This window comes from Zosterops lateralis, assembly GCF_965231275.1.
Source record: "Zosterops lateralis genome assembly, chromosome: 1".
Lineage (NCBI taxonomy): Eukaryota > Metazoa > Chordata > Aves > Passeriformes > Zosteropidae > Zosterops > Zosterops lateralis.
Window position 1 is genome coordinate 283110 of NC_139762.1, and position 12080 is coordinate 295189.

The window sequence follows — 12080 nt, forward strand, 5'->3', positions numbered from 1 at the left end:
ACGTAACTATCTGTATAAATGTGAGGTGACCCCATCGGGGGCCGTCCCCTCATGTCCCAGCCGCTGTCCAGACCTCAGCTGGGAGCAGAGAAAAACTTTGTGATATCAAATAATAAACAACTTGAGAAACCAGAAAACAAGGCCTTGAAGGCTCCGCTTCTTTGTACCAACACGACTCGGGGCTTTTAGAGGGCCAAGGACTTTAAACAACCTGAATCTCAGGTGAGAAAACCAACCCGAGAATTGGCATCCCTGGGTACCTGGACGAGAAGTAGTGCTGAGTGTGAGGGGTTAATTTGGGGTTCTGTTCCCAAGCCCAGAGCTGGGGGAGAATGATGGCATTTGTTCCAGTGGTAGGAATGGCATGAGTTGTAAAGACAGGTTAGAGAGGAACTAAGAGTTCTTAGTTTCTCCTTTTCCTCATCTCTTAGGGAATCCAGACTTCCTGTACACAAAGTTCCCCAAGTCAGGGCTGTTGCTCTGAGCCCCTCACCTGGCTGGAAGAGACTGTCTGAAGCTTGGATGTGGATTGCACAGTGGAGCTGGAGATACAGCCACTGCATCCCTCAGGAGAACAAGCTGGGGATACAGCCACTGCATCCCTCAGGAGAACAAGCTGGAGATCCAGCCACTGCATCCCTCAGGAGAACAAGCTGGAGATCCAGCCACTGCATCCCTCGGGAGAACAAGGTGGAGATCCAGCCACTGCATCCCTCGGGAGAACAAGGTGGAGATCCAGCCACTGCATCCCTCAGGAGAACAAGGTGGGGATACAGCCTCTGCATCCCTCAGGAGAACAAGGTGGGGATACAGCCACTGCATCCCTCAGGAGAACAAGGTGGGGATACAGCCTCTGCATCCCTCAGGAGAACAAGCTGGGGATACAGCCACTGCATCCCTCAGGAGAACAATGTGCTCCCAGCCCAGCACCATGGGATGCTGCAGGTGCTCATAGGCACAGAGCATCTGTGCTGTGGCAATGGGAATGTTTAACATGATCCCAGTCCTGGGACTGGTTCACGGATCCTCTTCAGCTTCAAGGTTCTCATATAACTGTTTTTTCTTCTCGGGAAACAGCTGCCAAAAGGAACACAAGCAAGTTTGGGCTCCCTGTTTGATCAGCACCTCTGTCCTGGGTTGCAGTGTAGGATGTACACAAAGTATTTATTCTATCACCATCTTCATGAGCTGTTGGAACCAGGTGGGCTAGTGTTTTCCCAAGGGTGTCTTCTGCTAATGACCCATTAACGCCTGGACCATGACTCACAGGTAACTCCCTCCAGGAGCTCTCTCTGTTTAATGGGCCATCAAGGAGCCACTGCACGACTCCTCATCCCATTGGGAGATGCTCCCAATGCCCAGGGGGAGGAGCCAAGCATTCCCACCTGGAGAGAATCTGGGATTTGGGACAGGACAAGCAGCCCTGAGCCACTGGATTCCCAGAGGAGCAGAGCTCCCAGACCTTTCTGTGGGATCACTGCTTCAGGAAGAGCCCCTCACCTGGACTGCTCCCCCCACCCTGCTCAGGTTGTATTCTGACTCTGTCAGTGCTCCTTTGTGTTATTGCATTGATTTTATTTTTACCTTTTTACCTTTCTTCTTATTAAATTATATCTCTGACTTGAAGCCTCCCATTCATTTTGCTTTCAAACCACAACAACCTCCAGCCGCTCCACAAAGAGCTTGATCCCAATTTAGGGCCAGTGTGGCAGGATAACCTGTGTTGTACAAGCTGCTTTTCTCAGGGCTCACCTCTCTGCCCTTCTGTATCCTGCCCAGCCCTGTGGGCAGCCAGCCTTGCTGCCCCAGGGAAGGGCTGATTCCCAGAGCTGTGTGTGCTACTTGTGAGGGTCTTTTGGTCCCTGTGGAGGTGCCTGTGGGGAAGAGCCCTGTCCTTAGTCCTTTATGACTTCTGGCACCGAGTCTGATCCAGGCCTTTCCCAAGTTCTCTCACCCACCTACCTCCCTGCTGTGGTTGTCCCCACCTTGCTCTGCCTCTTTCTCAGTGGGAGTGCCATGAGGAACAGGAGCTCTTTGCAGAGCAAACAGGCACAAAGGGTGTTTCCAGGCCGCCTGCCACCCCTGTCCTGTGCCTATTCTGTGCTGGTGATTGCACCAAGCAGCTGAAAGCAAGCTCTTGGAAGAAGGGGAGGTGGTGATGAGGAGCTGCCAACCCAGGCTATTTATACTGCGTGATTCAGGCCTGTGCCTGACTCCAGCCAGATACAGGGGAGCTGGAACCCAGGAGCAACCTGCAAAGGAGAAACCCTTGAACAAGAGGCTCTTTGCTGCAAAAGATAATTTACCGTGTGGCTCAGACTTCTCAGGTTAGTTACCTGTGATGGACTGCACGTTCCCTCTGCACTCTGCCACACAACGTTTGCTGCAGCAGGCTCAGTGGAAGCCTTCTCATGGTGTGGGGTCCCACCACAGTGAGCACAGCCTGAGCCCACATGGCTGGGGACACCAGCACAGCTGCCTGGAGCCGCTGCAGTGCCGGGATCTGCTGGTCCAGAACGCACTCTTCACTGGAGACCTGGACATGGTGCAGAAGTATTTCACCAAGGGCGCAGCCATCAATCTCGTCATCGAGACCAGGGGTGACGAGCTGCGCTGGACGAGCCGTAAACGTGGTGGGTATGAGGGACTGGCACACGGGGGGGATAGAAAATGCCCAGGATGTGGCCCAAAGATAGGGCCACAGAGCCACAGGGCTCAGGAACCTGAGAAAAATGTCGAAAGGAATCCCCAGTGGTAGAAAAAGGGTTGAGGGAAGAAGGAGTTGGGAAGAACAGCTTGAGTGTGAGGAAGGAAGTTTCCGTGGCTCTACAACAAATAGTAGCAGGTTTGTTGAAGGTGGCATGAGGCAGATCTAAAATGGGAAATAATGAGAATAGGGCCCCTGGAAGAGCTGCTGGAGAAGCACATCCTCAGGACTGTCGTGGTGGAGATTGCTGGGATGGATGTGAAACACCTGTGAGCTGGGGAGTGTGCATGGGTGAAAAGGCATCAGAATGCTGTTCTGTTCCATGAAACAGATTTGACAAAGGGGAGCAGAAATCCAGTCTGTGAGAAAGATGGTGGAAGCAAACTTTCCTCAGTGACAGGAGGTAGGAGCTGATCATTCTTGGTGTTTCTTTCCATCTATACATCTCACTGTACCTTGTCCCAGGCACATCCTGGGGCTACCACACATCCTTCCACAATCTCTGGTCCCTTTTACTTACCTTCTCATCAGCATCATCCGTGACCTTCTCAGTAAGCAATGCAGCTGGTGTGCTGGGCAGCCTGGCTGTGCCCTCGTTATTGCTGCTGTCAATTAATGATGTGGTGCAGGCAGACTCCCAGAATTTAAGAGTGTCAAGTGGGGAAGGGCTTTAACTGTACCACCCTCCTCTACAGAAGGCTGGTGGCAAAAGCCACCCATGCCAGAATGGAGGAGCTGTTGATGAAGCTGCTTTCCCAGAGGAGCAAGTGTCCTAGAACTTAGTCAGACAACAGCATTTTGTGGGGATCCACTCCAGCAGGAGACAAATAGGGTGTGTGAGCCTGCACATGCATGTGCTGCTACTTCTGAGTGAAGATTATTTACTGAGTTGCAAGAGTTGTACCACACAGGTTTTGAATTGCTACAGTCTACTTTGGAATGAAATCACTAAAGGTATTACTCTTTGTGTAACTGAGACCAAATGTCAGTAAAGTATGAATTGGGTGTTGTAACTCCTGTCTCATGTTGAGCTGGCAGACACGAGCAGCCAGTCTCTCTGCTTGTAAAGGTTTGTGCCCCAGAGAAAACGGAACAGACAATGTAAAACTACTTCATGCAGAAATTTCTCTAGTCAACAAAGTTTTGAGACATGAAAAACCCAACCAAATAAGATCAATCATCAAGCACAGGGCAAAAATGTGCTGCCAAATTTATCAGATGAGAATATAGAACAAAAACCAAAACAAACTTTCATGCTACCCGAGGCTTTTCTCTGTATCTCGCTGACCGTGTAGGGACAGGTTCTTAGAACTGACTCAGTGACCTTAACAGTAGGTTTTAGTGACCTTGTCTTTCCTGGATCACCTCGCTGGTATTTTAAGGTGCCCAGAGGAAGTGTAAACTGTCTGGTGTCACTGATATACACACAGCTTTCTGCCCCCCTGGTGCATGGCTGGGAACCATAAGCTCCCATGGGAAACCTGCTTATATCCTTGGGCGAATAGAGGGTCCCATCAGGTGAGAGCATCTGCCTGGGGCTTCCCTTTCTTTACACTTTTGCAGGGTAAGTTTTAGTTAGACAAGGTGAAGCCTGCACAGACAGAGCAAACTGGATACTGTCAGCATAAAACTTGCTGATTTATTTTCATTACTGAGAAGGGTAAAGTTCCCTGTCTTACACTCTGCTCTGGTCACCTGGCAATTGTTGCTTGGTGGTCTATTGGGGTCACTTAACCGGTGTTCAGATGCATGATCTGAGTAGTTCCGTGACACAAAATTAAACTGAGCTCCACTAGCTTTCCATGCAGTTTGACATGTTCTCTAGATCCCATGGTGTGAAATGTGTACACAGTGCTAATGCCACATGAGCAAGGCACGCTCCTCTGTGGCCGAGGTGGGCAGGCTGCAGCCAAGTGGGGCCAGAGGAAATCACCATCTCAGGTGACAGGACTGCAGTGAACAACTGAGTCAGAGGAGTGCAGTAGGACTGAAAGGGAACACTAAAGCTATGCAGGGGCTCTGTGCAAGGCTGGATATCAAGAAAAGAAAAAAAAAAGGAGGAAGTAGGGAGGGTCTAAAGGATAATTCCCTCCAATTTTTCCCATTCTTGTACCTATTTCCACCACTTTGGCTTTGATTAAGAGGACCTGTCCTGCAGCTTGTTTAAAAACCTGCCTAGTGCCAATGGCTCAGGTGCAACTGGTAAAGGGGTGTGCAGTGCTGGAGACGTGTGTGGAGCCAAGGGGTGAACAGAGGCATGGAAATGTGTGTGGAGCTGCTGGAGGCGTGCTGGTGTGGTCTGGGCAGCACTGGGCAACACGCTGGGTAGGCATTTCCCTCCCTACTGTCTTGGTGATGTCCCATCCCCATTTCTACCCTTCAAGCTTCCCTGCCCTTCCTGAGGATTTCCCTTCACAGCAGGGCACTGCTGAGGTACTGCTGCCCGAGTGGAGAGCCTTTATCAGCCTCTTGGCCCCAGCATTTGGTCACAAGGTTTCCCAGAATAGAACAGCTGAGACTAGAGCTGTGCTCAGCCAGAGCCAAAGAGAGGAGTGTGATGTTTCCCCTCCCTGTGGAACACCCCGGTCTGGCAGGCAGGCTCTCAGCCCAAAACACAGGCTGCTGGTGGGGCTGTGCCTGAGAGCCTGGCTGGGGTGCACCAGCAGGTCCTGTCTGGTCTCTGAGGCAGGTCTGGATGGTTGTTATGGGCAGCAGCACAGGCAGAAGAGACGAGAGCCGGGAGCCCATCCGCACACGGCAGGTGGACGGCCCTGCCCAGGTGTTCTGGCAGGCCCTGCTGGCTGGGGATCAGGGGACTGTAGCCGAGATCCTCAGAGATCCTCAGAACAACCTGAGCCCCAATGCTGTGTTTGACACCAGCGACCTGGAAGAGTGGAAGAACTACCGCTACAACCCCCGCGGGCTGAGTATGGGGGAGCTGTGGGGTCAGGCTGTGGTGTGTGCTGTGGGGCATGGCTGTGGTGTGTGCTGTGGGGCATGGCTGTGATGTGTGCTCTGGGGCATGGCTGTTGCTGGGGTTGTGTGTTATGGGTGCTTGTTACCTCTGCCCTTAGAGGGGCAACACATTGCAACGTGGAAGCAGACCCTCCCAGAGGACAGCAGGCAGCAGCAGGGTGAAACATGAAAGGCTCTTTATTATCTGACTCCAAAATCTTATATACATTTTGTACAGAGGGCCAAGATTGGCCCAAAGAGGTTACAACCTCCTGACTCCATTGGTCAATATGACCATCAGTCAAGTTCTCTCTCAGAGAACAAGAATGCAAAACATACAGATAAATTCTAAGAATACAATATTGTTTACGTGAAGCAGCGTGAGAAGCTTCTGCAAAGACTCAAACACTTGGAACCAAGAAATGCAGAGAAGACAGGTGCTACTTGGGTTGTGTGTTATGGGTGCTGCTGGGGGTGTGTGTTATGGGTGCTGCTGGGGTTGCAGAGGAATGGCCATGGGAACAAGAGCGTGGGGATGTGGTCTTGTGTTCCTTGAGAAGGGGGTTCCTGTTTCTGAGAGCACAGGGTCCATCCAGGAAACCTGGTCCCTCTCAGAGGGATTGTCTTAAGTGCTTGGGAGCTGCTCTGTGTGCAGCCTGCCCTGTGCTGCCGTCTCCCACTGTGGGTTGTGCCAAACTGTCACAATATGGGTTAGATCTGAGATGATTCAGTTTGAACGTGGCCCTGGAAAGCACAGATGACCACATACTGCCTCTGCAAGAAGGAGCTGAGAGGATAATGGTGTGTGGACCGTGCCATGCGGTCTGGGGTGTCCTCCAGCTCAGCCTGGGTAGGCAGCAAGAAGCACAGTTTAAGGAGCTTTTTCCCTGTGGTCTGTTAGGCAGCAGACTGCACCAGCTCAGCAATGGCTTGTGCTGGGTCAGCATCTTTGAGAGCTGGCACATTTCAGCCCCTTGCTCTCTCCTAGGCTTTAGATGTCCATTTCTGCTGTAGCTTGTTGTCTGCACCCTGCTCAGGGCTTGTTTGAGACCCCTCTGGTGGGGCAGTTGGCTCTGACACCTCTCTTACTGCCCAGGTCCTTGTGTCTGTGGTGCTTCACACACGGTGTTTGGCCCAGCCACCCACTGCCACCAGCCCTGCTCGTGCCCCAGACCCTTCATCCACTGTGCTCCTGACAGCAGTAACCCCATGTGCCTACCTGAGCCACAGGTGAAGGGCACCCTGCCCAGAACAGTCTCTGCTGGGGCTGCTGCTCCCTGGAGCTCCCTGAGAGCCTTCCAGGGATCTCTGCCTTTGCTGGGCCAGTCCAAACGCAGGAGTATTGCTGGGAAGGGACTTCTAGTCCCTTGAGGGGCAACACAAGTCTCTCAGGGGGATGTACATCAGGTATTTCAAGGACACAGGCAGGTTTTGTGCACTGGGGCTGGACGTGGCTCTGACCCCTGTTCCCCTGCAGGACTGTGGTCGCTGAGCTATGAGCAGGAGCTCACCACACCTCTGCACATCACAGCCAGCCGGGGCTACACCGACTGCCTGCGGTTCCTGCTGCTCCGCGGCGCCGCCGTCGACTTTGCCCCGGGGGGCAAGACAGCCCTGCACGAGGCTTGTGCGGCCGCCAGCACCGACTGTGTGCGCCTCCTGCTCCGCTCCGGAGCCGACCCTGAGGCTGTCTCCGAGGATGGCTACAGGCCCCTGCACCTCTGCAAGACCCCAGACTCCATCGAGTGAGTTCTGCTCGGGGTGGGGGGCACAGCCAGCCTCCCTCCCCCTCAAGGGTGATCCCATATAGGAGGGGGGTCCCTTATCATCCCTGAAAGTGGGTTGGTGGGTGCAGAATGGAGGTGGCCTGGGTGCCTGTTCCTGGACCAGGATCAAGTCTGAGGTCAAACAGGTGACTGCAAGTCCGTGTCCTGAGCAGGTGCAGGTGAGGGGCCAGTGGTCACTGCAATGTTCATGGTGTCCTGTGCAGATGCACCACGTGTGTGAGCACACAACAACCCTTCAAGAGCTCTCTGCAGAGTTACCTGATATTAGGGTGGCAGCATCTCTGCTCACCAGTCACCCTGGCTCAAAACCACTGCTCCAGGGCATGAGGAGAAGGGATTTTTGGACTCTGGGGAAAAGCCGTGGGGTGGTATAGCTGTGGTGGAAGGATGGGAGGTGGAGATGAGAAATGGTCACCACGTCACCTTGGCCCTCACAGGTGTGTCCGGCAGCTGCTGCAGCACGGTGCCAGTGTCAACAGTCAGACAGAGGAGGAGAACGACACAGCCCTGCACGTGGCATCACGGCACGGCCTGGCAGAGCACGTCCAGCTGCTTCTGCACCACGGGGCCGAGTTGGAGGTAAAGAACAAGGAGGGGCAAACGCCACTGAACGCTGCCTGTGCCCAGCAGCATCAGCCCCAGGACATGGACCGCTATCACCGGGTCTGCCAGCTGCTGGTGGAGAGCGGTGCCAGCATCAACGCCGCAGACCGGGACCGGCAGCACCCGCTCCACCTGGCCTGCAAGAACGCCAACGCTCAAATCGCGGAGTTACTGCTGGCCCGAGGTGCCAACGTCAACGTCATGAACTATGGCGGCAACACAGCCCTGCACAACATCCTGCAAGTAGCTGCCTACAAGCTGGAGCATCGCCCAGAGCTGGTGGTGCAAGCGCTGCTCAACCACGGAGCTGTCCGCATCTGGCCGGGCTCCCTCCTCAAGGTGGGGCAGGAGTGTGGTGGGAGGGGAGTTGTTGCAATTTTTTCCGTGGATAGCAGGGACAAGGAACTCTGCACACCTGAGATGCTCTAGAAACATGTGGCTTTATTATTACAAGGGTCGTGGGTAAAGCGGGCCTGCTTCCAGCCACCAGCCTGGGCTGGAGCAAAGCCCTAAAGAGAGAATGGGGAGAGAGAGAGAGAAGAGAGCTCAGGGGTAAAAACGGGGCAGGAGCAGGGGAAAAACGTGGGGAAAAAGCAGGAGCAAGTGAGGTGAGAGAGAAGAGAGGGGATGGGCCAAGAGAGGTGAGGGAAGAGGGTGAGAGGACCAGAGGAGAGAGGTGAGGGCAAAAGGTAGGAGAGCCAGGACAAGAGAGGGGAGAAGAGCAGAGAAGAGAGCGATCCTCTTGTTACAATACATTATATCTTTTTTTCTGTTGAATATTCTAATTCACATTGACCAACAGGCATGAGATACAAAACTTACAGACTTTGCATGCAGCCTATAAGAATGACTACATCACCATGTCATTTTACTTTCTAAGCTCTATAGACTCCTTTCTCATGCCCTTGTTCCCGGATGTCTTTGCCAAGGTGGAAAGGCAACATTCTTGTCTTTTTGTCAGCTCATCCCCGTCTTCCTGCCTGCCATGCTCACATCTCGAAACTGGCTTTCATTCCTATTTCGCTCAGGTTTTACATCTACAGTATTTCTTGCCATGCAGTCATATCCATAAGTCCTTCCTGTCCCGTCTTTCCCAACAGGGAGTGGACAACATTAGGCCCCCGTGGGCCCTCCTGTCACAGCAGGGCTTGTTCCATGGCAGCCTGTTTGCTGTCCTGCCCTGCTCTGCCCAGGGCCTGGGAAGGGAGAACTGGCATTATTGGTATGGGGATCCCTGATGTGTTCTCCTGGGGTGTGTTTTGCTGCAGAACTCTCCTGCTAAGCTGTCTGCTAAGCTGTGTGGATGGTATTCACCCTGTTTCCATAATTAGTTGCTCTGGAAAATGTTGGTGCTTTTCCTCTGGAGATGTTTCTTCTCAGGTGCACACCCTACAGCTCCTGCTGTCTCTGCAAGACACCAGCAGACAAAGGGTTAATTTCCTGTCTTAATTCCTGAGCAGTGCAATAATTACCCAGCCCGGAGATCAGCAGATTGCTCTCCCCTTTGGGAAAATACAGGAAAATCAACAATTAACACTAATTAATCTCCTATTAACGCCAGATAATGAGGATCACTGGTACAGCCAGAATAGACTCTGACAGCTACTGCTGGCCTGGGCCATGGGGAGTGGCAGCCCAGAGCCAGGGAAATCTGCCTCCGTTGAGCTTTGCCTGGGTGGGGTGTGCTCCAAAGGCTGCACTGTTGCTGGGTGTGTGGCATTGGTGTGTCACCTGCACCCACGTGAATGCGGGACACACCAGAGATGTTGTACAAATATGTGTGAAGTCTTCTGGGGCTCTGTGCCACCCTTGACGTGGGCACAGCGCTGCTTTAGACACAGGTACAGATGTCTCTGCAGCCCTGCACCAAACAGGCACAATCCTGCATCCCTGAGCCCCTGGTGTGGCCCTCAACAGAGGCCAAGGGTGCTGAGCTCTGGCTGATCACAAAATGAGTGCCAGGAGAACTGGCATTCCCTGCCCTGGAATGGCTCATGCTCTGACTACCAGAGTACGAGGTAAGGAGCCTGGTGTAAAGCAGAGTGTTGGTGTTTATGAGCTCCTTGCAGCAGTGAAGCTGATGGAGATCATCATCCCAGCCATGTACGATGGTCCCTGTGTCTGAGGAGGAGCTGTGGGGGCCCGGCTGTGCTGAAGGCAGCCCTGCTGTGCATGTTGAGTCATAGCTCGGTCCTCCTCTTTGCAAGGAGGGATGCTCTGGTGCTTCATACCTGCAGTGTTTTTTCTCTCCTGGGTCAGCATGAGGGAAGGAGAGGAGTTGGCCAGATTTACCACATCAGGACTGAGCAGTGCTTTAGGAGGTGACAGTGGGGCTTGCAGGATCTTGCCCAATGATGGTGATCACCTGCTCTTGATGCCTTAAGTTTTAGCTTTCATATTTTCCAGGTTCTGTACTGCATTAATACATAACTCTGAACTTCATATAAAATGTTAGACAGTTCTCCTCACAGTTTAGTTAAACAAAACAATCCTTTTCCAGCCTGAGAGCCAAGGACACTGCTATAGCTTCAGGCTGAAAAAGTGTAAAAAACAGCCAGATGAGGTGAGCAACCTGGGAGGATGGAACTTTATAACCTGAAGCGGTAATTAGACAATTAACCCCTATATTTGTTTATTTATTTATTTATTTATTTATTTATTTATGGACCAAAACTTATAAAAATGTGAAAATATGTGATCCATTATTCATCTTGGGTGGAGCCACAGCCAGGCTCTTGTACTGCCCAAGGTGTCTCCTTTGAAGGCCCTTTAATAAATACCTACTTTATTCCTTTAACACGGTCTAGCCTCTGTTCCAGGTAGCCCATCAAGGCATCACTCTCTCCCTGGGCAGGTGCTGAGGTACTGCCACACCTGCCCGCGTGTCATCGAGGCCCTGGTGAACAGCTACACCCATGTGCGCGTCTCTGAGGACTGGGTGGGAGCAGTTCCAGCAGAGGTGGTGCAGGTAAGGGAACAAATGCTGACTGCTGCCTGAAGAACATGTGTTCAGGTTCTGGTGGGTTGCCAGGGACATCTGGGCCTGGAGGGGATGGGGTGGATCTGGAGTTGGCCATGTGGGGTTGCAGGACACAGGGATGGTGCTCTTGGGGACAGGGAGGATGCTCTATAGGGAGGCAAGTGGATGTCTGGTTCTACCTCTGGTTGCAGGGTGATATCTTCAGCTCTGCATGCCTCTGGTCCTTTCTTCTCTCTGTAGAAATACCCCTGTTTCTACCAGTCACTATTTTCCCTGGGGCACAGACCTCGCTCCCTGCAGCACCTGGCTCGCTGCACCCTCAGGACCCTCCTGGAGGGCCGGCTGCTTCTGGTGCTGTCCCAGCTACGTCTGCCAAGTGCCCTGCACCAGTTCCTGCTACTCGGCTTCGAGGACGTTCTCTACTAGGGGTGGCAGCTCCAGCCCTGCTGTGCCTTTCTGTGCAGATGTTCCATCCCTGCCAATGCAGTCTGTGCTTTCCCAGCCACCTCCTTCGCCTCACCCCACTCCTGCCTGGCCACATCAGCCCCCTGTGCCGAGCCTGTTGCTATGTCCCAGTCCCAATCAGCCTTGAGATGTGCATCGTGCACCTGTTTTGGAGCATTCTGTTTGTCCATATAATCTGGAAGAGATTTCAGACTAACAAAAAGAGGTATGGGAATTAGGGCATTTTGTGGTACGAGAGCAAAGACTGCATGGATCACAGGCTTAGTAGTAGGATTATCAGTTTCCCTATCCAAATCCAAATCCTCTAGCCTGTACTAGGCAGCTCTGGTGCCCTGGATGATTGCTGTGATCCTGTCATTAACCAAGTTGCTTAGTGTGTACTCAAAGGTGTTTGGAATAAACCCTGTTCTTCATACCTACCTGAGCACGACTTCTACATTTCTTTGAAGAGTGTCCTGACAGAGCTCACCTGACGTGCCATGGGTGGTGGCACATGTTCTCAGACCTGTGCACCCAACTGCTTCTTAGAGGGAAATGGTGGTGTGGTAGGTGCTCCAATCAAACCCCTTTCACGAAGGTGCAA

The 12080-nt window shown here is 52.7% G+C and overlaps 1 protein-coding gene across 1 annotated transcript; it reads left to right on the top strand.

Annotated features, from left to right (window-relative positions):
- The first annotated feature begins 2234 nt into the window (after window positions 1-2234).
- On the top strand, window positions 2235-11675 carry ASB10 (ankyrin repeat and SOCS box containing 10). The gene is made up of 5 exons (XM_083869153.1): window positions 2235-2633; window positions 7140-7407; window positions 7887-8391; window positions 10907-11020; window positions 11273-11675. The coding sequence occupies exons 1-5, from the start codon at window positions 2342-2344 to the stop codon at window positions 11456-11458; spliced, it is 1365 nt and encodes a 454-aa protein (XP_083725279.1). The 5' UTR covers window positions 2235-2341; the 3' UTR covers window positions 11459-11675.
- Window positions 11676-12080: the final 405 nt, after the last annotated feature.

Excerpts from the sequence above, each read along its gene's own strand:
- ASB10 (XM_083869153.1), top strand. The coding sequence starts at position 2,342 with ATGGACTGCACGTTCCCTCTGCACTCTGCCACACAACGTTTGCTGCAG. Across the intron at positions 7,408-7,886 it reads AAGACCCCAGACTCCATCGA|GTGTGTCCGGCAGCTGCTGC; the intron begins GTGAGTTCTGCT and ends TGGCCCTCACAG. Across the intron at positions 11,021-11,272 it reads TTCCAGCAGAGGTGGTGCAG|AAATACCCCTGTTTCTACCA; the intron begins GTAAGGGAACAA and ends TTCTCTCTGTAG.